The following is a 26,030-nucleotide window of genomic DNA, read 5'->3' as shown; positions in this document are numbered from 1 at the left end:
TTGCTCTTCATAGACCCTCAAAACCAACCAACCATCCACACGCACGGAGCAAGTTGACGGGTACCAGAGGCGGGGGTTCTCCAAACATTGCGAGACTTCAACTCCCAGCATCCCTTTCCATTGGCACTGCCCGCTGAGGATGATGGGAGTTGAAGTCCCGCTACATCTGGCTAGCACCTGGTGAGCTTTCCCTGCCTTTTTGTCCTCCACGGCGCGTATGGAATGAAAAGTGGAGGGTGCGGGGGGGGGATGCACAGCCACCCAGCAATTCGTAAACCACGTTTTTCTTTGAGGAGCAGACCCAGCTGCTTTCAACGGGGCGCGCGCAGTTTAACAGACCCGACTCCCAAGTAATCCTGTTCAGTATTATCGACTTAGAGTAAGCTCCATTGGACGCACTAGGGCTTCTTACTTCTGAGTAAGCGTGCATAGGATTGCATTGTCCTCTGGTTCCATAGGATAATTACTGTAATGTGGGCTGGCATTCTCATTTCTCCCACAAATATGCAGGAGAGGGGGTACTCCGGTGATTTATCGCTCATCTTATAATGAAGAACAAACTTTGCAGCCCTAAACACATTCCTTCCCAGAAAATGTGAATTGCACGGAAAGGTACTTTCAAAGCGGAGTATCTTAAGTTTCATGAACAAGAGCCCCCTTTATTGCAATTGCGCTTACATAAATATACAGGGGTGGTGGTGATTGTCAACAGTGGGGCGGAAAAAGGTCTGTCATATGTCAACATAGTGGTTCTATGGACGTTTACTCAATAGTAAGTCTCATTGTGTCCAATGGCAGAGGGGTTTAGCACCCAGTAAATGTGTTTAGGATTGCAGCCCAAATAATGCAAGAAACAATTAATTGCTCCTTAACACACTTTAAGCACAGCCAGAGCGGTTAAAAGGCGAGTGTGTCATTCTTATAGATGAAATAGAAGTTTTCATCTGCGTTTCTGAAGCCATAACTAATCCGCATTAACTGATATTCGTTTGTGTCATTACAAAACGCGTTAAATATTAACAAGAATCAACTGATCGTGCTACAGTACAATTCAGGATCTCATGACCTGTCTTGTGACATACATCGGGGCTAAATGATTTAATTGAAGCTAATCCTTTGCTTTGGATAGCTAAGTATCCCCCCCACCACACAAAAGGCATCTCATAGTTTACAGTGCAATCCTAACCATGCTACTCAGGAGTAAATCCCACCAAATTAAACGGGGCTTACCAGGTAAATGGGGTTAGGTTTTGCAGCTTAAAGAGGTACGCGGCCGGGAAGCATCGCAGTCTTCTCCACCGCTCTGCGCGTCCGAGACTGCAATCCTATTGCACACAATTACTTGGAAGCGAGTTCCTTTATACTTTCAGCGGGGCTTAACTTCTGAAAGAGCACGGACAAGACCACCCTGCAACGCTGCACAGGCTCAATCTCTTGGGCTGCAACCTTATGCGCACTAACCGGGGAGTAAAGCCCTACCAAAGCAGTGCAGAGAACAAACCCAACCACTCACAGGTGTCATTCAGCGCCTCCTGAGCGGGGACTCCCCGCTGCAGGCAACAATCGATAAGAAAACGAGGCTGTCCGCCGAAACGCCTGAAGGACCCTTCCATGCCTCTTAACACACTATATCGCCACCTGCCTATTGTGTGCGGGTTTATTTATACAACTATAAATCTCGCCAGAGCTGAGAAATGGGAATTCGAATTTGGAAGTAGTCTGTGAAGTTCCTATACTTTGTTTTGTATGTGTGTGTCCCCGCCCCCCTCCCCCACTCACCCGTTTTGGGCAGGCAATCGCCAACGGCACGCTCTCTGCGGGCCTGCCCGCCGGCTTACACTGCGCGTGCGCGAGCCGGAGGAAAGGTGGAAGCGAGAGCTCGGCGAGGAGCGAGTGTGGCGCATGCGCCGTGGCTATTAAAGGGGGAGGGGTGGGCAACGAAGGCCCCGGTTACGGCGGCTGAGGAGAGGAGGGAGAGGCGGGGCTGAGCTTGAGGAGCGGACGGGCCGTGTGCACAGAGAGGAGGAGGAGGAAGGACGGGAGAAGCGGCGGCGGCGGGGTCTGAGGGAGCGGCGGCGGCGGCCGCCCCCGTCGTCGTCGTCCTCGTCCCTGGCCGGACTGAGAGGGGGCGGGAAGGCCAGACACCCAGCGAGGGAGCGCCAGCGAGGGAGGTGAGAAGCCGCCCGCGGCCTGGGCCCCCGGTGGGGGTTCCGCTGAGTCACCTGCTGGGCGTGGGGCGCCTCTCCTCGGGGCGGCGGGGGCCGAGGAGCCACATTCTCCCTTCCCGCTTCCGCCGGCGCTGTGTGCGGCCTCCCCGGAAAACCGTCCCCCCCTTTGCCTGGGCGGGGCGTCTCCGTACTACTACTGCGCCTGCGACGCGTGCAGGCCGGCCTCAACAACAGCCCTGCCAGGTAGGCCGCCGCTGCTACTACACGCCCGCCCCCCTCTCTTGGGCAGTCAGCGGGGGAGTCCGTGGCTGAGAGCAGAGGAGAAGCGGAGGGCTTCCCGCTTCTGCTCCACCACCCCACTTCCACGGCTTGCAGCTTCTTGTCTCGGCCAGCCATGGGTTATCCAAGGGACGAAAGTGGGGGGCGGCGGCGGCGGCGGGGAGGAGCGGAGTGGTGTCGGAGATGATACTGCCCCCAAGGAAGGGATGGAAGGAAGGAAGGAAGGGGTCGCCGCGTGAGGAGAGGCGCCTCCCGCCTAGGATTGTGGCTTCCCACGTTCTGAGTTAGGACTGGAGGCGGGTTAAGTGTACGTGTGTGTGTGCGCCCCTGTTTAATAGGAATAATGTTTGGCAGGAGTTGACGAATATGGCTACCTGTTGAGCACCTTGGCAACCTCCATTGCAGTTTGGTCGGAATGGCTTGTGTCGCTCCTTGTACTGTCTCTTCCAACCAGCCTGTTGGACAACTCCTGGCATCCCTGGCCATTGGCCCCGCCGGCTTGAGGGTTGATGAGAGTTGGAGTCCAACAGTATGGAGGGAAGTGGAGGACTTTTCTTCCATGCAGAAGGTTCCATGCAGGTTCAGTCCTCTCAGTAGGAAGGCCTTAGGGTGGAGGGTAATTGATTGATTGATTGATTGATTGATTGATTGTTTGAGCTGGAATGCCCCTTACCTGTAATCTAGGAGAGCCATTGTTACTGGTCACTGTAGATAATATTGAAATATTGAACTAGCGGTCTGACTTGGTACAAGGCAGCTTCCTATTTAAGACATTCCTTTATTCAGAACTTTCAGGACTAGAATCTTTATGTTCAGGGGAAAGGCCATGGCTTAGATGCAGAAGCTCCCAGGTTTAAGGCTTGACAGCATCCTATTTAGCACCTGGAGGCCACCATGCTGGGAAAGGCATTACTAGTCAATAGTAGAACTCTCCAAGGTCTCAGGCTGCAGGAGGGTCCATTACCTGCTATGCCTGTTGTCCTTTTTTTCTTATTGAACTGGAGATGCTGAGCATTGAACCTGGGACCTTCTGCATGCAGAACATGGGAGCTACAGCCCCTCCCACAAGAGCTTGTTGGGCCCCCTTTGAAGGACTTGTTGCCGAATATGGTGTGTCTCCACCCCCAGCTATCTGGAAGTACTGATGTGGCATTCTCCATGTGCTTCTGACCTGTGGTAAGGATGCCTGTCTCCTTGAACATAGGGTCTCTCTTATAAACATAGCTATGATTAACTGCAGCGGTCTTGATAGGGAAACTTTCTCAGGGAGGCATCATGGTATCCTGGAATGTCAATACTCTGGTCCTTGACTCTCCTAAAGCAGAAAAGTGAGTCAGCCAATGTTGCTTTATCTCCTTCATACTCATAGGTTGTTGAAAGAAGCACTATTATTATAAGTTGTTGGCCAACAATATGTATGTAAAAAGGCTATTTAACAGAGTAACTCTTGACCTGGAGACTTTTGCTTTGAAGGAGTAAAGCCAGCAAACAGTTTTGAAAAATCATACTACAGGCCACCATCAAATGTCCAGGTGCTTGTAATGTGCTCAGAATGGCAAAAGTTGTCATAAGTGCATATGGAATGCTTGAAGTGAAACTACGTTGCATAGTTTTGTACATTCCATTTTGTGTGTGTGTTTAACAGGCGCATGTTCAAGGCCTCCAAGCAACTATGGATAAAAAGGGGGGAATGACAGAAGTTGTGAACGGCGATACATTGATTGGTGCAATGAAATTCCCTCATCGCTACACAAAAGTAAGCTTTTATGCTTCTAGTATAAGTATCAAATTGTTTCTGAAGTGATAGTAGAATCAAGCTGTTAATAGTTGCCATCAGTCTGCAAAAACTGTAATTTTCATGTAAATGAGCATACAAATATAGCATACAAATATAGAACTGTCAGTGAGATTTTTCTTCTTTGGATTTAATTCCTAAACCTTGTTTTTGTAGTAAAGCTAAAAGGAACTCATTTAAGGGATAGGTGTACTTAACAGCCTTCTAGAGAGCTCCAACTTGTCACCACACTAAACAAGCTGGTGTATGATACAAGAATTTTATATTAAACTTGTTTAAGGGTAAAGGTAAAGGTACCCCTGCCCGTACGGGCCAGTCTTGCCAGACTCTGGGGTTGTGCGCCCATCTCACTCAAGAGGCCAGGGGCCAGCGCTGTCCGAAGACACTTCCGGGTCACGTGGCCAGCGTGACATCGCTGCTCTGGCGAGCCAGAGCTGCACACGGAAACGCCGTTTACCTTCCCGCTAGAAAGCGGTCCCTATTTATCTACTTGCACCCGAGGGTGCTTTCGAACTGCTAGGTTGGCAGGCGCTGGGACCGAGCAACGGGAGCGCACTCCGCCGCGGGGATTCGAACCGCCGACCTTTCGATCGGCAAGCCCTAGGCGCTGAGGCTTTTACCCACAGCGCCACCCGCATCCCTATTAAACTTGTTTACCTAAACATAAAGATTTGCAACACCACCCTTCTAATTTTTGCCACTGAAGTGACTGATAGCAAATTTATTTTACCAAATGAACAATATTAATCTGAAATTCTATTTTGTTTCAGAACATAGGTTGTAGATGTAATTAGGGTTTAAGCTCTAATTTAATTTCATGTCACCTGGTCAAAATGCTTATTGCTGGAGGCCTTTGACGCCTGAATAGTTCTCAGATGCTTTAGTGTCTTTTGAGATTCTTGAGGTTTTAAATGTTGGAGGTTTAGTTTTAAAATTCATATATAGGGGATTTACCACTTATGTGAGGGGTCCGGTCCGGTCCGCTGCATTCATCACCGGGACACATGCAAATGGGGAATTCCTTATTCTGCCCCACCTCCTTTTGGTATGCATGTCAATGGAGAGATGCCTGCATTCATCTACATGGTGAAAAGCAGGAGATATATATATATATATATATATATATATATATATATATATATATATATATATATATACACTATTTAGCTTTGCACTTTTGCTATGCCAAGTATTCCAGGAGAAGGCCTGTGCTTCTAGGCAGGACCACATTATAAAAACGAACAGTATAAAATAACATTGAAAGCCTTCAGTAGAAGTGTATTTCAAAGATGTATAGCTGCTACATATAGTAAATGGACCATTGTGTGATTTCCTGAAAGTAATCTCAGCAGGACAGTTGTCACTTTGCAGTAACTGCCACCAGACAGCACATTACTGATGTCTCTTGCATGGAACAATCTCCCATGTACAAGGACTTCTTTCAGAAAGCATTTGAGATTCTTATTTATGGGCACTCTTACATTCTTTCAGCTTCTAAATCCTTTAAACTCCAGCTGAAGGTATAATCCTCCCAAACCATGGGTAGGCAAACTAAGGCCCAGGAGCCGGATGCGGCCCAATTGCCTTCGCATTCCGACCTGCGGGCGGTCCGGGAATCAGTATGTTTTTACATGAGTAGAATGTGATGCATCTCTGGGTTATTTGTAGGGCATAGGAGTTTCAAATTATAGTCAGGCCCCTCACAAGGTCTGAGGGACAGTGGACCAGCCCCCTGCTGAAAAAGTTTGCTGACCCCTGTCCCAAACAGACACTCCTTCAGCTGTTTTCTAAATACTCCTTTTGAGTCAAAACAGATACCAGACAAGCCTTCTTGCTGTGTTGCATGAAATATGGTGTACAATAAATTGTCATGGTGGAAAATTGAGAATACCATCATTTTTTCCCTCCCCTTTCTCCAGGAAGAGCTCTTGGACATTAAAGAGCGTCCCCATTCTAAACGGAGGCCATCATGTCTTTCAGAAAAATATGACAGGTATTTCTATTAATCATTAACTTACGACTTTCATTGGTTACAGAAATGTTAAATATATAGGGGGTCAAACATGAGTGATGAGCATCTTTTGCAATGTTGCAGTGATGGAGTTTGGGATCCTGAAAAATGGCATGCGTCACTATATCCAAATTCTGGAAGGACTTCACCAGTGGAAGGACTTAAGAAGGACTCGGATTCAGATCGGAGTTTGCTCATGAGAAGGATAGTGGGTGAGCACTTCACAAAAGCACATAAATCACAAAGCTGAAATATAGAGGTTCCTGTGTGGCTTTGACTATTTCATGGAGCTCAGTATGTGCTTCAGAAAGCAGGATAAAACAAGGAAGGAGCATGCAATAGAGTTACTTAAAATTGTAGTGAGGACTGTTTTAGGACAGATTTGAGTAATGAATTAAACTGCATATAACAGAATTGTAGGGCTGGGTCCTCTAGTTCAACTCCTTGCAACCACAGCAAATATGTAAAATGATTTTGCCATGCTTGTGAATATAGCTTGTAGCACCTACTTTCTTTAACACATTCCTGACATGTAACTAAAATCTCTTCAACCTGTAGATCCCAGAGAACGGGTAAAAGAAGATGACTTGGATGTGGTGCTGAGTCCACAGCGGCGAAGCTTTGGAGGGGGCTGCCACGTGACTGCAGCTGTAGGCTCACGAAGAGCAGGAAGCCCACTGGAGAAAGAAAATGACTGTGTCCGTGTCATTGGCGGCCGTAGGATTGGCAGTGGGAGAATAATCTCTGCCCGAAACTTTGATAAAGACCACCGAGGTGGTGAGAAGGATTCACGGGACTCAAGAGACGCAAGGGACAGAGACCGCGACAGGGAGTACAAAGACAAGCGTTTCAGGGTTAGTCCTTAAAACCACACAGGAAGGTGTACCTGTGCCTCCTTCATGTATTTGATAGACTTTCTTGACCACTTGTATAAGTCACACCAGGGCATCCCAGAGCAAGTTCAGAAAACAACACAGCACTTTTCTGTTATACAGTAAAGTATAAATGCCTTTGCTGTAGGTCTGATAATGGCAGAAACACCTGTAACCTGTGGATTGTGTTGAATTGGAAAGCTATTTGACAGCAAAGAGGGATGGAGAGAAATGTTGCTTTAGAAGCAGAGGGCTGTATCCGGTATTGGTTCTTCTTGGGCCCATTAGGTGGTAAACTTTGAAATTAACAGACATGGCAAAGTTAGACCCATTAATTTCAGTAGGTTGGTGCTGAGTAGGACTTGGTTGGATTCAACACAAAAAAATTAAAAGCTGGATCACACTAAAGGGATTATTATGATTGGCTAGAGACCACATATTGAATGTTTTCCACCTCTCTCCCCGGAAACTTTAGAGAGAATATGGGGACAGCAAGCGTGTATTTGGAGAACGCCGAAGGAATGACTCCTATACTGAGGAGGAGCCGGAGTGGTTCTCTGCTGGCCCCACAAGTCAGTCGGAAACCATCGAACTTACTGGCTTTGATGATAAAATACTAGAGGAAGAACATAAAGGGCGGAAGCGAACAAGACGGCGTCCAACTTCTCTGAAGGAAGGTATTAACACAGAAACTTTGTGTATTGGATAATGAGAAAAACTCTATGGCCCAGAAAGGGGGGGGGGCATTTTGTGCATTGAAGTGTCTGCTTCTATACATTTCTGTCATTGGCCATTAACTGAACTTTCTCTGCTTCATGATCAGTCTTCTGGCTTGTAGATGCAGGTATGAGCTGCATTTTTACTTGAGTTCTTTAGAGTGGGATTATAGGTCCTAGGTGTGTGTGACTTGGTATAGAGGGCATTTCTGTGTCTCTGCTGTGCTGTTAATGCTAGCCATAAGAGGATTTCTTTTTAGAATATTATTTGCTTAAATGAGGGGAAAAAAATAGTTAAGCAAGGCTGGGTGATGGTGAGCAAGTTAAGTAGTGTGATGCTAGCAGGTGATGCATGTGGTACGTAGCTGTCATACTGGGGATTGAAGGCCTTAATCTGAGGTCCTTTTTCAGCCTTCTTGAAGGACAGTATCTCATGCACTCTTAATCTGGAATCAGGATAAGATGTTGGAATGCAATCCTAACTACTTTGCTGGGAGTGAGCTCCATTGAATTCAGTGGGACATACTTAGCATAGTTAAGATTGCAGCTGTAGTGTTAACGCATTCTAGCTAAATAGCAAAATTTTGCTTGGGAGATTTTGGGAACAGATAGCTAAATTGGCCCCATCTGCCCCTTGTCTGGCTGCATTCTAATGGAACTGGGTGTTGGTAGGCCTTAAGGCTTCATGCATTTTTGTAGACTGTAAAAACGTCATTTTAGCAGCACTGAAATACAGTTCTTTAGCCACCTGAAAACTTAACAGTGCATACAATTGGCACCTTTCTGGTATCTGTTTTGAACGTTCTCTGGAGCAACTGTGATGAAACTTGAGAGTAATGCATATTTAAATGTAACTTAGGGAAGCATTCTATGAACTTGTAGACCTGTATAACAATTGAAACAGGCAGCTGTGTCCCTGGGTGTCAAAGAGTGGCACCTGTTGCCTCTCGAAATTATTTTGTGTGCGCTGATTTTGGCTTTATCCCTCCCAAGGAATAGAATGCAATGGCGGGTTAGCAGAAGAGGTAGAAGTGCAGTCCGTTCTTGGCCAGGAGACAGTAGCTGATCAAGAAGTCCCAAGGGAAATAGTCCTGCCGGAACCAGCTCCAGGAGAGTTCGATTTCAATGAGTTCTTCAACCTAGATAAGAGTGTTCCTGGCTTGGCTTCGGTAAGTATTTTTTTTTAAAAAAAACACCCAACTCTGCCATGATGGTTACCATCTTGAACTGATGCACCCTGTTTCTGGTGGTGGCTTTTCCCATGTCTTGTTGCTCTGTATAAGGCTTTGAAAAACTTTGTCAAGTGAAGTGGAAATACTTGAATATTTCAAGGCAGCCCCCGCCTCTGCCATGGGTGGGTTTACTTGCATGTTTGGAAGTAGTGATGATATGGCTTCATTTCTTGTACTTCACCCTTCTGTAAAAATTTGCAGACGGTGAGCTATGCTGAGTTAAATCATCTGGAATACAGTGGTACCTTTGTTTACGAACTTAATCTGTTCCAGAAGTCCATTCTTAAACCAAAAGGTTCTTAAACCAAGGCATGCTTTCCCATAGTGGCGGGTGACTCAATTTACAAATGGAACACTCAACAGGAAGTGAAACATGTTCTGCTTCCACGGCAAAGTTCACAAACCAAAACACCTGCTTTCGGGTTTGCAGCGTTCTTAATCCAACTAAGCTGTTCTTAAACCAAGGTGCCACTGTATAGGCTTTTTATGGAAAGGTGGGGTATAAAATATTTTAAATACTGCTCCTTGTGATAGGAACTGAGAAAAAGATAAAGAAACAAGTCAAATAAATGAGGTCAATGACCTTCCGAACTTAGTTATGTCTTCTAAAATTCCTCTGGCTACTGTAAGCAACAGTGTTTGAATATGTTTAGTAGTGGTATGGGTTATGAGCTGCATTATGGAAAACTCCGGTTTAATTTTAGATGGGGAACTTGGGTGGTGGGAGCCATGAGGCTTCTAGTTTTAACAGGAAGTACTGGGGACAACTTTGACTTGATTAAGTAGGTGAGACTTTCTCCCAAACCAGCAAGTGAATATGCCTGTTTGTTCATCAGATATATTTAGTTTCAAAACCAGGAAGCTTTATTTAAATTGTCTTATTCCAAGGTAGGTATGTTGGGGTTGAAATCTGCTGGATGTGTCCATACTGCTGGATGTGTCCATACAGAGCTATACAGGAGAGAACTATCCAAGGAAAGATTTTGAGGCTACACACATATTTTATTTTTTTTGTAGGCATGATGCTCGAACTTTCTTGAATTCACTTTTAACCAAAATATTGAGGGCCCTTCCCAAAAAAAGACCTAAAATTTTATGTATTTGGATACTCCAGATCAGGCATAGGCAAACTCCGGCCCTCCAGATAATTTGAGACTACAATTCCAATCATCCCTGACTACTGGTCCTGTTAGCTAGGGATGATGGGAATTGTAGTTCCAAAACATCTGGAGGGCTGGAGTTTGCCTATGCCTGCTCCAGATTATTAGTTTGAATCCGTGACTCCTTATCCCCCAAAATGGGTTAGGTATATCTGGACTACTCAAAGCTGAATAGTTTCATATACATGCAGTCCTTAAGATAAACTAATAAGACTAGTTAACCTTCAATATTGAATACCTGACACCCAAATGCAATCTCTCAGGCTTTGACTTGCCTCACAACAAAGCGTTATTTTGCAAGAGGAACTCGGGCTTCATAGGAAACATTGGGTGGCTGAAGGAATTGATTGCCTTGGATTTAAGGGTGGGAGCAACAGCAGCCAGGATCATGCCTAGGCTTGCAGAACACAGGCTTCACTTCTATGCATGTAGGTTCTCCCTCTCAAGCATGGCCTGCAAAAAAATTAAATAGGCTAGTGACTTCCCCCCGCCCCTCATAAGAGTAAAGAGGAAACACCTTCAAAAGTAGCTTATCAAAGCTCAACCTTGGATGTGTTTGCCAATCAGAAGCAGTGGTGCTGGTTGATAGTGGTACTGTGCGGTGAAGAGCAGAAGGACCCTTGAGTTGCCATGTCTGAAGTTGGGTGATGGTGTTAACTTGACATAGCATAAAAAATGATTTAGTTAATACTTAACTGTGGGTACCTAGCAAGCTTCCAAGTTCCACAGGGCAGGCGGGAGGAATTCATCCTGAACTCTGTGCTACTCCTGTTCCACTCTTCCTTTAGTAAAGCCAATAAGAGGTCATCATAGAGGGTCCCATTTTGTCCACAGTCAAAACAGCATTTGATATTCTAGTAAAATATAGGGTAGCATATTGATTTGTTCTAAATTTGATATACTGCTGTTCAGACCCATATGGGAGCCCTCAAGCAGGCTCCATACATACATTATGATATGCAAAGAGGTCCCCTCAGCTGCTTCAATCTGCAAAACTGGCACTTCTTCAGGTGCCACATAATACCTGGTCCACATTTGTAAGAACTCATTTTTGGTGTGTGGCAGCATATACACTTTGGAACGCCTTGCCTATTGAAATCAGGCATGTGCCTTCACTTGGTTTTCAGCACCTGCTGAAAACATTTTTGTTTAGAGAAGCCTATGCAGATATATAAAATGCTGATGTGTTTTTATTGAATGTTTTAATCAGTAATGTTGGGTTTTTGTAAACAAGTAGCGTATAAGTTTTATCAAATAAATAAAAGTACAAATACAGTGGTACCTTGGAAGTCGAACGGAATCCGTTCCGAAATTCCATTTGACTTCCAAAATGTTTGGAAACTAAGGTGCGGCTTCCGATTGGCTTGCAGTGTTCGGAAGCCAAAACGTTCAACTCACAAGGCGTTCGGGATCCAAGGTACGACTGTATAGTAACGGAGCCCTTTTGTATGTAATGTTTTCATATACAAGAATGAGATGGTACATTTGTAACAAAGTCTTTGTCTTTGGAGGCAAAAGTGCCTCTTTTTGGAAGCTGGCTTTTGCAATACAAGTAGCACCTCCTGGGTTGGAATCCTAAGTCCCCTTGGACACAATAGGATCTTGCTTCTGAGAAAACAAATAAGATTGCCACTGGTGGAGGCTGAACAGCATGAAGTATTGTTGACTATCCTAAGGTTCTAGAACCTTTGGCCCTCCAAATGTTGTTGAACTACAACTTCCATCATCATCCCTGACTATTGGCTATTGCTGGGGCTGATGGGAATTGTAGTTCAGCAACATATGGAGGGCTAAAGGGCCCTCACCATTGATCTAAACCTTTAGGATTAGTAAATTGAGGCCCCTTAATGGACTCCAGGTCATGACACACTTCTGCCATCAGGGCAAAGTGCCAACTGCCAACAGAAGTGGTTTGGGGACTAACCTTCAGGGAACAGGCTTTGTGTGGTTGCTTCTGGAAGAATTTTGGAAACAGCAGGCCTGCTACAGTCAAAAGGATTATGCAGGGACCAGACACCTGTTCTTGGTTATGATTGCCTGCAATACAACCCCTTTTTTATTATATAGATGATAGAAGATGTGCTGGCGGAAGGTGCTGTATCGGCCAGCAGGTTCAGCCGCTGGTTTTCCAATCCCAGCCGTTCCGGAAGCCGTTCGAGCAGCCTTCGATCTACACCCCATGAAGAGTTGGAGAGACTGGCAGGTAATACTGTCTTGTCCTTTCTATGTCCATTTGTATTTCTTCTAGAAAGTTGCAGGACCATGTTGCAGGACCCCTTGCCCGTGGCATTTCCTTCATTCTGATTCTTCAGCTTCTGGAGCAGAACCCTAAGCTCCTTGGGTAGGAGTGTGTCTTGTTTGTGGAATGCTGTCTCCTCTCAAGAGTATAAACCTCTTTGCTCTGTTCTCCTGAGAGCCGTATAGCGGAAAAGACTTACAAGGCAGTCGTCCTGGTTTTTACTGTTTCAGGTCTAGAGCAAGGCATTCTGTCCCCTGGTCAGAACTCTGGAAACTACTTTGCTCCCATTCCTTTGGAAGACCATTCTGAAAACAAAGTGGACATCTTAGAGATGCTGCAGAAAGCCAAAGTGGACTTAAAACCCCTCCTCTCAAGTCTCTCAGCCAACAAGGAGAAGCTTAGAGAGAGCAGTAAGTCTTCCCCCTTCTGCTGTTGTGATGCCTCTGGGTGCCTCCGGCAAAAACATGTTCAAGTGCCAAGCTTTGGTTCTCGGCCAGGAAGTGCTAAGATTGACTTCAGGGATCCCTATGGATATCTGCATTGCCTTGCTATTGCCTGATTCTTATCCATAGGCTATAACAGCAGGATTAACTCCTGGTGTAAACGAAGCTCCTGGTATCAACCCTTTCTGGCATCTGAATCAATTTCCAAATTGAAAGCTGGTGGCGAAAGCCTCGAGCACTGCAAAGCTTGCCACTTGAGCCGCTCTTGCTTCTTCACCCAAGCTTGCACCACAGCATCTCTTGCCTCAATAACGTAAGCAAAGTTTTCTGCAACTAATCTCTCAGCTAGGGAGTCTGCGGCTTCTCTGGATGTCGTATAAACCTGGATATATTAAAGAGAAATATATTTGGCCAGTACCTAAGATGGCAGCTTTGCAGTGGATGTGGGGTTGAGGGCTGAAGGTGGGAAAGGAATTCTTGAGCCATAAATTCTCCTGCCGAAATCTTGGCATGTCATACATCTTGGTTACTGAGGCCCACCTTTTTAAATTGCATGTACCGCAGAAGGCTTGCATGGCTGACCTGCATGTTGCTTGTGCATGTTCAGAAGCTCCCCTGTATGTGCTGCATATGCTGCATAATAATCTGGTTTCAGTTCAGAATCTCAGCTGGCAGGTCTGAGCAGCAGATACTGGCATGCAAAAATGCTGAGGAATTTATAATACGTGTCTTTGATTTGGTGCATCCTGATGACAGTCAGGAGCAGGAGTTGGAATTTTCATCCAGTGAATATGCACAGTGGGAAACTGGGAAATCCCTGCTGTAAAAGTTTCCACCCAAACTAATGCCGAGCCCTGTGCTCAGATGTCAGTCTCTATCTTCCTGCTACAGTTTGCTGAATGTGCTTGAACGTTAAGTGATTTGGGTCCTTTCCTGCATCTGCACGACTTACAGGGCATCTGAATTGCAGTATTGGGTGCTAATTTTGTTCTGTAATAAATAAAAAGGCAATTCCTGCTATGGAAATACATTCATTTACATTTCTTAGGCCAATAACTCTTAAACGAGACCTAAGACTGCCTATTACCTCATGGTGCCTCTGTGTTCCACTATTTGTTCCCTAACTGGAAGCATCTTGCCTAAATGGCTAGCTGTTGCTTCAGAGCACTGTTTTCTTTGTGATGTATATTTTGTGGCTTTGCATTATCTGTGACTAAAGACTGGACCAGCCATTCTAGTGCAACAAACAATGCACTTGGTGTTTCTGTTGACTACTCTTCAGTCTCCATAGTAGATGTAGGCAACTTCTGCTCCTGGAAAACACAAGACCGGAGCATCACAATTTTATACAACAGCCTTGAACTTGCTTGGGTTAACTGCTTTTGTGAAATGGCAAGTAGCTTCTGCTCAGATGGGTCTAAATTGACCATGTTGTGGTTTCTTATCTTGCTGAGGTGCAGTAATGGAAGGCATACATATGATCTTGTGAATAGAAAATCCGCCTCTATTTTAGTCTGACTTCAAACACTTCAATGGTTCAGCATTGACTGACACGACATAAGGATCAAATAATTACATGACAGTGCAGCTTCCTGTAAGCAGAATATATGCTTTCAGATGTCAGCTTCTGCATAGAAGTGAAGGCATGCATTCCAAGAGCGCCCTGGTATTGCAAGTAAAAACTTAGAAGCATGAGAGAGACCCATAGTTAAGAAGCCCAAGATATATTTTATTCTGTTTTAGGCAAACCACTATTTGAAAAATTCTTGGAAGAAATTGTCCATATCCTTAGTGACTCAAAGAAAGCTTGCTCAGGTTGCAGATCATTTGTGCATGTGCCTTGGGGTGTCGTCCACTGGAAAGTGCTATTGTCCCGACTCTTGCTTTATAGGGGCACTTTGTGCTGGAGTGTACCCATTGTCCTAATAGCTCTTGTACTGTACAAATATGCGTGGCTGTTTATATGCTTCAACCCCTTGAATGTAATCTAAATTCTGCTAAGCTGTTGGGCTGGCTTCTAAGTTACTCACAGGGCTCAGAGTTATCTCTGACTCATACATTATTGAGAGTCTCATAAGATGTCTGTGTCACCTCTTTGTTTGATTCTTATTTGCTGTTTGGAAGATCTGGAATCTTATTTTTTGATTTAGCTACAGCTTCGGTGTTGGATGTGCATAAGTCCTTGCATGGCCTTGGAATGACTGACGCTTTAAAGCAGTGACCTGGAACAAAAATGGAGCTAGTGCCGTATCCTTGTGGTCTTCCTTTCTGGCAATCTCTGTCATCCCTGAATCTGCCCCATCAATGGAACATCTAGTTCTTGATTATATCTCTCTTTCCCCTCACCCCACCCCTTTCAGCACATTCAGGAGTTGTCCTTTCAGTGGAAGAAGTAGAAGCTGGGCTGAAAACCCTGAAAGTGGACCAGGAGAGGAAACCTGCCGCCCCCTTAACGGCCGAGCAGATGGAAGAGTCACTAAACATGAGAGATTCCCGGCACCTTAAGGATGGCGATATGTCCGCCTTCAACAAACTAGTCAGTACCATGAAGGCAAGTGGGACTCTGCCCTCCCAACCAAAAGTCAATGTAAGTAGAGAAGGAGTGCGTAAATGATAGAAATTCAACCATACCTGGTCTTGGGGCACAAACTGAAACCACTTCCATATACCAACACGTACTGCTTGTATGACTGTATAGCAGACATACTTCGGATCAATAGTTTAAAACTATATGAGTGGGCGTCTTACTGGATGCATCCCATGACATGGGGAAATGATTTCTTGTAAGAGTTCTTAATGCACAAAGATTGGAAATCTAAATTTTAGAAATTGTATGAACTTTCATTACTTTTTATTAGATGTCATTTGTTTCCTAATGAACAGGAAAGAATGGGCAAAAACTGTTCACCAACCATCCAAAACTTAAATATCAATATATAAGGGTAGGGGGCATTCTGTAAATGGAGAATTACTACTGAGCAGGCCACCTTTGGTTCAGCCAGTGCCAGTTTGCTGGTGACAGTAGTAAGGATTGACATGTGGAAGACCATCTCCTCCACCTCTTTCTTTAAAGTGGGTGAGCTGACGTTGGCATCCTTATAACCTGCTTATCAAACTACTAATAAAATTGATGCCTTGTTACACTGGTAGATTTATCTTGATTCTTGCATGTGCTGGTGGGCTACACTGGGAGGATGGGGCAGGCGATGAATGCTTACAAAGTGATACAAAAACTGCATGTCACCTTATTTTCAGCAAACCCTTGAAAGCCACTTGATAACGCCTCCTGAGATGCAAGGCCAATCGGCCACAAAGAATATCTTGCAGGTAGAGTAAATAATAATAATAATAATAATAATAATAATAATAGGGATAAGGTGGTTCTTAATGTAACCTGGACCCAAGTTACTAAGGGCCTTGTAAGATATTACACAAACCTTGAACCTGGCTCAATAATGTATGAGCCTCCAGTGCAAACCTTTTGAGCACTGGAATTAAATGCTGGTTGTAGCCTACCCCCATTTTGCACTAACTGAAGCATCCAACTGTCATACTCCATGCATGCAAATGGATGTTTGCAGCACTCAGTAGCAGTGAGCTTACCACAAGAAGCTGCATGCAGCTGCTACAATGACTTAAAAAATATTTGTATAAATAAATAAAAAATCAGGAGTGTTGCTCTTGTTGACTGGCTCAGCTAGTATGGCTGCAGAAGTTTTGTAATCCAGCCCTGCAGATTTACAGAAAGTTGCAGCCTGCTTGCCTGCCCTTCCATGTCTGTTTTAATGAGAACCTGTGCTCCATTTGACAACCGCGTAAAAGAAAACAAGTAGATGAAGTTCCCATTCTGCTTGCCTGGAGGCAATTCTTTCTGCCGCAGGCAGTTCGGAATGTCTTGACAGACTTGTTTTCATGGAGCATCTCTTTCTGTTATGTGCTGCTGGGAAGTGACTTTAAGTAGTCGTCATAGTTGGAGGATCTGAAATTCCTGTGTTATTTCCAAAGGAGATCCTCGGGCCATCCAGTGGCAGACCTGCTTCATCTAATGTCCTCAACAACTTGATGAGTGGCTTGGAACCTGTCTCATCTCTGCTTGGCCAAAGAGCCCCCTCTCCACCGCAGCCTCCGATTTCTCAGATGTTTCCGACTCGAGCTGCTTCTGCCGACTATCTAAGGCATCAGATCTCCTCACCAATTGGTAAGAGCTGGAATGTCCCCATCAGCTTCCTTTGGATACATCCATTGCCTGCCTACTGGTACTCCTGGGAAGTTCATTGTTTCACACTCCTACAATCGACTCAGAGTTTCTAAGCAAAACAAGTTGGACTCAGGCTTTGAATAATAACCTTGGATCAGAATTAATTTGAATTGCAAACTAACAAGTCCAGATGACTTCTCTAAAGTCAGTAGCTCTTTTTTTATGTGTTCAAAAGAGCTTGCAGCTTTTCTAGAACAAAATGTCTTAAGAGAAAACCCTCTGTTTCTATAGGATTTTTAGGACCACTAGGCCACTGGTTCACTTAATGTTGAAGCTGCTCACTTATCTCATTGCAGGCTTTGGATCAGGTTCTCAACAGCTGCTTGGTGATCCATTTCAGGGGATCCGGAAGTCGATGAGCCCAGCTGCTGCACAGGTGAGGGGGGAGGAATGCTTTTCCTACCCTTTGGTGTTTAAGTTGGAATCATGATGGGTGTGGAATGTAGCCTAGCCTAGCTGACTCACTGCTAGAAACGGCAACGATTCTATCTAGCTGAATGAAGGAATTGTATTTTATTCAGTCACACTTATGTTAGGCTCCTTGCAGAATTGCATGCCGTGTTGAAAAGTTGGGACTTCTACGGTGAGAGTGGCCTATTATAAGGCAAACATCTTGGTCAGTGATGGGGTGTTACAGGGAATGTAGGAGAGGTATCTCCTACAACATGCCAGAAGCTCAAAAGGATTTGGGAGATGTGTGGTTAGGTCTAAGAAACTGGAGGGTGGGGTAATAACCTCTTTTCCAGTTAACATTCCTTCTCTCTGCAAGGGCACTCCAGTGAGAAAATCTAAAATACCTGTGACCTCTACTGACCTAGTTAGAGCCTTGTTACTGTCCTGTTCAGACAGTTTTGAGAAATGACTTCTCGCTTAGATCATAGGTACATTTGGATTCTACCTTTACAATAGGCAAATGTCTTTGGAGATATACTTTAAAATGAGGGTTACCAGATGCTATCTTGGAATAGAGTTGGAGGATAATCTGAAGCAGAAGTGTTGAAGTGCTTTCCTTGCAACTGTGCTGTAATTCAGCATCTTACTCCTAACATCTGGGTTAAATAGTGCAAGCATGAGGTGGTGACCCTCCTATTTAAGAGGGGAATGTTGCCTTTTGGTACAGACTTGTTAACACTAAAGAAACCTTTTAGTGTTGGCATCTGCAGCTAATTTGTAATAATAATCTAACAGTTTAAAAGTCTTGGCTTTAGACTTACGACTCTGCTGAAATCTTTATTTCAGATGAGTCCGCTTGAGCTGCAGCAAGCAGCATTAGAAGGCCTCTCGCTTCCACATGACTTAACCATGCAGGTGTCGAACTTCTACCAGCCGGGTTTTGGCAAACTACAAATGGACAAAAACCGAGATGGCTTCAGGAACAGGTGAGCATAAACAGCAGTTTGGTAGCTGGGAGAGCAATTTCAATGCTCCCTTCCTATGTCTATTTGTCCTACCTTATTTTTCAAAGGAGGCTCATCCCAGAGCTCTGGCGAAGATAGTTTGAAATGTGGGTCTCAAGTTTGCTAGGAATAAATAGTTTTGCTGACGTAGGGCTTGGACTGTAACTTCATGAAACCCAAGCAGTGCCCGTAAAAATTAAATATTTGTAATAGCATATATTGCATATATTTTGCACAATGATTGTTGGATATTGATGCATGAAAAGCTGTGGGGACCACTGAATCTGAACTGCAGGGATTGGTCTGTAGTATTTAGGGTGAAATTGCTTTCGCCTAGAAAACACTTGGCACAAGGCAAGTGACCTGCTTTCCCCTCCACATTGCTCTGCCTGGCCATCCCCAGGTCTGGCTGGAACTCTCCCAGCCTGCTTTCCTGCAGAGAAAGGACTGTGGCTTCTTTACCAGAGTTCTGACCTAGTGATGAAAGGTAATCTGTCCTGCTCTCTTTCAAATACACAAAGAACCAGGTTCAAAGACCAAGCTTAGTGTTGTGCTAAGCAGTACCTTCCATTTCCTCTCTTAAAAACTAGCCCGTTTTTATCCTGCCTCCAAACTGATTTGTATCAGTAGACCAGAGCAGGCCAGACTCCCGGGACAGTTTAGCCAAGGAGCTTTCTTGTTCCCCAGTCTGGCAGAAAGAGGATGGGGCAACAGTTAATGTGTGTTTTCTCTTTCTTAGGCAGCAGCAGCAGCGTCTGTCGAAATCTCCTGCTCCCATGGGCCACAGAGGGAATGCCTCTTCTCCTCCAGCCCCTGCTGCTTCCATTACTAGCATGGTTAGTGCTATTGAAAGACCCGATTTTGTACCAAAAAAAGAACAAATGGATCAGATTTAGTGTAGTAGAAGCCCTCTTTCAATTTCCAGCTAATGGAAGTGTTGTAATACCAGATGAACTTGACTTTATTATTGTTGTGGTGGCACTTCTCCTTCATACTCTTCTTTAGTTATACATTTCTATAGCATCTCCTTGGGGTCCCAGGCACTGCCTGGTGTATCTAGGGCTCTGGAACTTTTCTAGCTAGATGAGCTGCCCGATGCACAAAAACTATCCCACACAATGGGCTACTAATTTCTGGTGATCTTTTTGTTTTCTTTCTAGCTGTCTCCTTCCTTTACTCCTACCTCAGTGATACGCAAGATGTATGAAAGCAAAGACAAAAGTAAAGATGAACCAAATCCTGCAAAGCTGAAATGCAGTGAGAGAGATGAAGGTCTGAGGAACAGTGAAGGTACGGGATGGTGTGGCGGCCATCTGTGTTGTGAAAGGCGAAACGGAGGTCTAAATAAGTCCATGCCACCATGTGCCATAAATTCTGTCCAGAAAATCTCTGTAAAGCCAAAAGGGAGGGGTCTCTCCTGAAGAGGCTGGCGAATAGGCAGGAGAGTGTTCTGTGGTTCATGGGTTGCGCAGAGAGACAAGACAGGCAAGCTACTTGGTATTCTCTGCCAAAATTCATTAAATCTTCTCATCTAAATGTGATTGACAAATCAAAATTAGGCAGGCCTGGCAAATGTACATGGTGAAGCTTCCTTTGCACAGGGAGGCAGTAATGGTGAGTAGGGAAGAAACAAACCTTTGGAAGCTAGCACTGTGAAGGAGCAGGGCATGGAACATCTCCTGTGAGGGTTAAGTGGCTCATGCCAGCTCTGCTGTGGCTGGGCCACAGCTATGCAGTGTGGTGGTAGTGGAGGGGTTCCAATTTGGACCAGAGAGGCCTGGCCACAAATCCTTGCTTCAGGCATGAAGTTTCATGTGATCATGGGCTATACCAGGCATCCCCAAACTCAGCCCTCCAGGTGTTTTTGGGACTACAATTTCCATCATCCCTGACCACTGGTCCTGTTAGCTAGGGATGATGGGAGTTGTAGTCCCCAAAACATCTGGAGGGCCGAGTTTGGGGATGCCTGGGCTATAGAATCTTCTCTAGCCTGGTCTCTGGGGAAACAGTTTTGTGGAAAAGCAGCGTATAGTTAAACTATGGAACTCACTCCCACTGGAGGCGGTGATAGTCACCAACCTAAATAGCTTTAAGGGAGAATTAGACAAATGAATGGAGGAGAGAGCTATTTATTGCTACTAACCATGATGGCTACGCTCTGTCTCCATGGTCAGAGGCAGCAATGCTTCTAAACACCTGTTGCCGGAAGCCACAGGAGAGGAGAGTGTATTTGTCCTCTGGTCCTGCTTGCGGGTTTTCCATTGGCCCCTGGGTGACGACTGTGAGAACAGGATGCTAGAGTACCTGAGGCATTGGCCTGATCCAGCAGGTGGTTCTTAAGTTAAATTGGGGGGGGGGGGGAGTAAAGGCTAAGCCTAGCCAACCCCAACCACAGGGTTGTTGTGGGAATGTGGGATAAGCCGCTCGATCCAACAGGTAATTTGGCTGCGGTGGCTTCTTGTCAGCATGGGCAGTGAGTGTGCTCTCTTTCCAAACCCCACCCCAAATTATAGTAAACTTAAGTGATTTGCTCTTGTCTCTCCACAGAGGGCTTGCTGCCATCTAGGTCCATAGAACACGTTGATCAAGAGAATTCACCTTCCATAGGTACCAAGCTAGCATCACTACAGCGCTCTGCCTGTTCAACGCCACTTTCTCAGACCAATCGTTGCACCAAAGAACAAGACTACAGGCCGAAGTCCACTGGGAGAAAGACCCCTACCATGGCTTCCCCTGTCCCGGGGTCTACTTTCCTCCGTCCCGTCCACCAGGTCCCCCTGGTTCCTCATGTACCAATGGTACGGCCTACTCATCAACTGCCCCCGGGATTAGTCCAGAGGATGCTGCAGCAAGGCATTCATCCTCAGCATCTTCCACCTCTGCTGCAAGCAGGTAATCTTTCGTCCTCCCTAACACAGGAACAAACTGTCGGGCCATCTTATTAACTGCAAGGTTAGAAAGAATACTTAAGCACAGCAACCTTTATGAATTCTGTTACCTTGTAGGTGGAACTTAAATGAGTGATCGGACTGCTGGGATAGCTCAGTGGGTAGAGCATGAGACCCTTAATCTTGCGGTCATGGGTTCGAGCCCCACCTTCAGTAAAAGATTCCTGTATTGCAGGGAGTTGGACTAAAAGATCCTCTTGTTTCCATTCTAACTTTTCAGTTCTATGATTTGGGCATAATTTCTTTGGGATCTCCTAAAGAACCTGAAACAGGCAGTGTGTGAAGATGACCAAATGATCAAATCCATTTAAACAGTGGCTTGTGGTTTTGAGTCAAAACGGCTATTAACTTGCCTTGAATTCTTGGGAATGGTTGGGCTAGAAATGCAGATAAATCTCCAAAACTGAGGAGAGATCATTTGCTTATCGGGGATTTTTTTCTTCCTACCAGGTATGATTCCCCCTGGGGTAGACCTGACTCACTTCCAGGGAGTGTCTGCTCCCATCCTTGGTCAGCCTTGTTACCCGCTTCCAACAGCTGGCCATCCTCTCTTGAATCCTCGCTCTGGGACACCTCTGCAGCTGGCAATGATGCAGCAGCAGCTACAGAGATCAGGTAAGGTTTTCCCTCCCCAGGTAATCAGGGACTGCCAGTGTTCTAAATGGTTCCTTTCCAGCATGAATAGCAAAACTCTCACTTAGAAACAAGCAGCTTACAGTACTTCTCCTTGCTGCTAGAGCAGAGTTAAGCAGATGGTGGGCTGCCATCCTTCAGTGGACCACCTTGGCCTGTTGATAAGATTTTGCAGAGAATGATGAGCTAAGTAGGCCCAGCAAGGCACCGCTTGTCTTAAGTAGACCTTCACATTCTGGATCTTTAACAGCTATGCTGCAGCTAGTCTGTGTTAATAAATCCTTTATGTTCTTGCTTTGTTTTGTAAAGTTTCAAAACACTTTGGTAGCCCACAGGAAATCGCTCAGCAAGACTAACGTAGGCCTATTTCTGCACTAGAAGATACCAGATGGTGGCCAGGGCTGTCTTAAGCATATCCAGCACCGTGGTGCAAAGATGCCTCCGGTGCCCCCCCCCTTCCTCAGAGTTGTCAACCTTTTTTAAGGGGAGGAACCCCAAAGTTGTTGACCTTTTTTTAGGGAGCTGACACTGGGGGGGGGGGGCTGATCTCCATATAAATGCTAGCTAGTGGAGACATCTAGGAGGAGAGAAAGAAGCAGAAGGGGGAGGCGTTTTCATTTCTGCAAACTAAGGTTTGAACAGGACATTTAAAGCAGAAGACTGCTCTTTTGCAGAGGTGAATTTGACAATGCGTTGGGTGAAAATGACCTGGAGGAGGGAGGCAAAGTGTGCCTCCCAACACAGATCCGCTTGTGATTTTGTTTGGCGGCTGAAGCTTCTTCCTCTTCTTTTAGCCGAGCTTGGTGAGGGGCTGGGAGGCAGAAGCATACAAGTTTGCTGCCTCTTGGTGGCTTACTGCAGCTGGCAGAGGAAAGGGAAACAGACACACACACAACACCAAAGAAAGAGAAAGACAATAGGGGAAACCAACTGATGAGTTATTTTCCCTTTTGAAAAGGAAAACAAGGAGGTGCCTGCCCCAGTGGTGGGAGAAGGGGGAGCCGCTTTGCGGTTTGACAGTGAGCTGGGGGAGGGAGGGAGAGGAGCAGCTTTGCCGGTGCTGTTGCTCACGAGCCGCTGGCTTGCCAGAGAGTCAGTCAGGGAGGTAGGGGGACAGGGGAGCCACTTAACTGGGAGGGAAGGAGCCCTACCAGGGCTACCGATTGCCGCAGCTGTGCCATCCTCCCACCCGTTGGGGGTGCTGATTGGTGCGGCCGCGTGATCCACCCATCCGCCCATGGGGGGGACGGCGCTTTCAGATGCTTTGCCGCTCCCCCCTCCCTCTGCCACCGCCACCAGCCATATAGTTGGCAGGGCCCAACTGGTGGGACTTGCTGGGGCGCCCCCGAGAGGCCTGCACCCTGGCGCAACGCGCCAATAAGCCCAGTGGGAAAGACGGCTCTGATGGTGGCTCATGTCACAAGTGGTATTTTGGAGGAGAGCTCAAGTGCTTCTCTCCACCTTGGAGAGCGGAAGCCACCTAGTCTTGTGAAGAGGCCAGGCCTTCTTGATGCTTGAGTTCAGGAGGCTGGCAAGCAGAGCTTTTGGAAATGCTGCTGGCCCCTGAATACTGCTGCAACAAACAGAACTAGCAACTGAACTGCTTGCATCTACCCAGTAGCATGGTTGAGCTGTACTCTGAATGGTTATAGAGTTCAGGGATGAAGAAAGCTTTTATTTTGCCGCTCGCTTCAGGAGTTCTATCTGTTCTCTTAGAAAAGCTGAAGAAGAGCTTCTGACCCAGAGCCAAACATACAGTCCATTCACCACCAGGACTGAAGCTTCCCATCACACTTTCAAAGCAGCCTCATGTTTGCTCAAGGCATATATTTCATTTTTCCTTTCTTTCTCTCTCTCTCTCTCTCTCTCCTCCCCCTGCTCCCCCTTCCCCAGGCTCAAGTGCACAAGGATCTGCTGTTGGTGTACAAACTCCCCCTCTGAATGTGCCATCTCGGACTGGACTGCCTCATGTGCACTCACAGCTTGACCACCGTGCGAACCAGCGAAGTAGCTCCCCTGTTGGTCTTGCAAAATGGTTTGGTTCGGACGTCTTACAGCAACCTCTCCCTTCCATGCCATCCAAAGTAATCAGTGTAGACGAACTGGAGTACCGGCAGTAAGCAGCTGTGTTGAAGAGCAGGTACTTAGTCTTCCTGCTGCTGCTGCTGCTGCTGCTGCCGCCTCCTTAGACACGGAACTCTGTGCTTCACTGGCATTTCCTTTTGGGCGCTTTGGTTTTAGCACTTTGTGCAAGGTTTTCTTTTCTTCCCCCCCCCCCTTCTTTTTCTTGTTTTCTTCATTCTTCTTCTTTTTTTGAGTGACTGAAAGCACATGGCACCTGTCCGAGCTCCCATGTCTACATTGAGATTAAAAGAATCTCCTGGACTGAACAGTGAACCCTGAAGGAACTTTGATGCAAGACAGGACCAGTTCCAATTCTGAAAGCATCTTCCCTTTTTTGCGTTTGGCTTTCTTTGTAAGATATGTGAATGAAGTGCTGGGAATCCTCTTGAGGATAGAGGTAGCAGCTTAAGGGGTTCCTCACAGGAAATTAAATGTATAGACCCTTGTGTACAGACCAATGTATAAACATCTTTTTGTATATATATATATCTCCACCAGATAGCTTTTTTTGAAACCTTATACAGCTGTACATAAGAGTAGCTAGTAAAAAGTTACGCTTTAGTTTGTGTGCCTATGATTTGGGATCTTTTCACTGTACATGTGGGACTTGTTTAAGATTAAAGGTGCTGCATCTGTCAAGTGTGAGTGAACAGGGTGAAGTCGCTTTGCCTGTTGCAGTCTCAAGTCTTTCTCCACGGTATCCTTTTTGTCATCCGTAATGTGGCGGTAGCTAAAGTGGGGGAAGAGCAGCCACTGTGCATCCTGAACTACTACTGTCCAAGAAAAACTTCCAACGGGCAACCACTTCATTGGAAGTGTCAGCCTTCTTCAGCGCACTGAAGACCCGGCAAGTGGGCTGCTGTATACGGACCTTCATAACTGACCTTAGATAATTATCAGTACAACAGTAGTTCCACCCGATTGTTGTCCTTGCTGCTGTGTGGTGTGTCTTTTAAAATTGCCTTCCACTAGCTAAGGTCAAAAGCAGCTTCTCTCAGTGGCCCACCATCACCAGCGACTCTTCCATCACAAGTGTAGCTGTAGTTGCCTGTTCTTTCCTCCCCACTCTTGAAAGTGAAATGACAACCTGATACAGTCCAAAACAAAGCCAGCTCTTGCACTCTGAAAGCAATGCTGTGGCTAGTATTGATGGCCCAGAATAGGCTTCAGAAATGACCTGTCACATGCTCCAGGCATCTGGAATCCATATGGGCCATCAATAACTGAACACTTGAATATTTCTGTAAAAAGTGAACTAGTTTAAGTATACTTTGTGGTCATAGACTCTTCCCTGTAAGATTGTTTCATAACTTTTTTTTTTTTAAGTGACAATTTCCCCCAAACGGTCTGTAAATAAAGTCAATTCTATGAGCTGTTTGTCTCGCTGTGTAAAAGGATGTTGGAAGTGAGCTTCTTTGTATCAATTGCCTGTTATGCTACTGTTTCCATCTTTAATTTGGCTTTTAATGTGTAATCTAAGTCAGATTCGAGGACTGAACTTCAGGTTCTGTCTGACTGTAGCAGCTTTGTTCATAATTCCTCAACAATGGATGAGTTAACTTGTCCTGGCTTTACTGCACAGCTGGCTTATTTCAGTTGTCAGCTGCTTAAACATACTAATTTCAGCAGCTTAATTGGGAATTCCGAAAGAAACTAGAAAATGAGAAACCTGCAGCTTGGTAAATAGTAAAGGTTTGTAAGATTTCCCACCCTGTTTAGTATTTCATTTGGGGCCAACTTTCAGTTTTTGAAAGG

At 45.6% G+C, this 26,030-nt stretch overlaps 2 protein-coding genes across 16 annotated transcripts in view; one reads left to right on the top strand and one right to left on the bottom strand.

Moving 5' to 3' along the window:
• Positions 1-1,925, bottom strand: part of SFI1 (SFI1 centrin binding protein) — a 32,719-nt gene extending 30,794 nt beyond the window's left edge. For 5 of the 13 annotated variants that reach the window (XM_083716889.1, XM_083716896.1, XM_083716897.1 and 2 more), the window contains exon 1: positions 1,780-1,925. In XM_083716889.1, the coding sequence (XP_083573015.1) occupies positions 1,780-1,904 (125 nt within the window). In that variant the 5' untranslated portion in view covers positions 1,905-1,925. The other 8 variants (XM_083716900.1, XM_083716901.1, XM_083716894.1 and 5 more) reach the window with 8 other exon arrangements.
• A 95-nt stretch (positions 1,926-2,020) lies between these two features.
• Positions 2,021-25,646, top strand: EIF4ENIF1 (eukaryotic translation initiation factor 4E nuclear import factor 1). 3 transcript variants are annotated; one of them, XM_083717069.1, is made up of 19 exons: positions 2,021-2,171; positions 4,093-4,203; positions 6,162-6,235; positions 6,338-6,465; positions 6,812-7,107; positions 7,601-7,802; positions 8,835-9,010; positions 12,301-12,436; positions 12,703-12,882; positions 15,276-15,502; positions 16,171-16,242; positions 16,921-17,113; positions 17,470-17,549; positions 18,413-18,552; positions 19,310-19,406; positions 19,731-19,860; positions 21,118-21,462; positions 21,969-22,133; positions 24,045-25,646. In XM_083717069.1, exons 2-19 carry the CDS (start codon positions 4,120-4,122, stop codon positions 24,269-24,271), a joined length of 2,952 nt encoding a protein of 983 aa, XP_083573195.1. In that variant the 5' UTR covers positions 2,021-2,171; positions 4,093-4,119; the 3' UTR covers positions 24,272-25,646. The 3 variants fall into 3 exon arrangements, with proteins under 3 accessions (XP_083573195.1, XP_083573196.1, XP_083573197.1); XM_083717070.1 differs by having other exon boundaries at positions 2,028-2,411; XM_083717071.1 differs by lacking the exon at positions 12,703-12,882 and having other exon boundaries at positions 2,041-2,171.
• The last annotated feature ends 384 nt before the right edge of the window (positions 25,647-26,030 follow it).

This window comes from Podarcis gaigeae (assembly GCF_964106915.1).
Source record: "Podarcis gaigeae genome assembly, chromosome: 16".
Taxonomy (NCBI): Eukaryota; Metazoa; Chordata; class Lepidosauria; order Squamata; family Lacertidae; genus Podarcis; species Podarcis gaigeae.
The sequence above is the reverse complement of the archived record's forward strand: the minus strand, read 5'-3'. Positions and strand labels throughout refer to the sequence as shown.

Bases quoted from the DNA above. Each gene is read 5' to 3' on its own strand.
- EIF4ENIF1 (XM_083717069.1), top strand. From the start codon at position 4,120: ATGGATAAAAAGGGGGGAATGACAGAAGTTGTGAACGGCGATACATTG. The intron at 9,011-12,300 runs GTAAGTATTTTT...TTTATTATATAG, and splicing joins GTGTTCCTGGCTTGGCTTCG to ATGATAGAAGATGTGCTGGC. The intron at 15,503-16,170 runs GTAAGTAGAGAA...CCTTATTTTCAG, and splicing joins CCTCCCAACCAAAAGTCAAT to CAAACCCTTGAAAGCCACTT.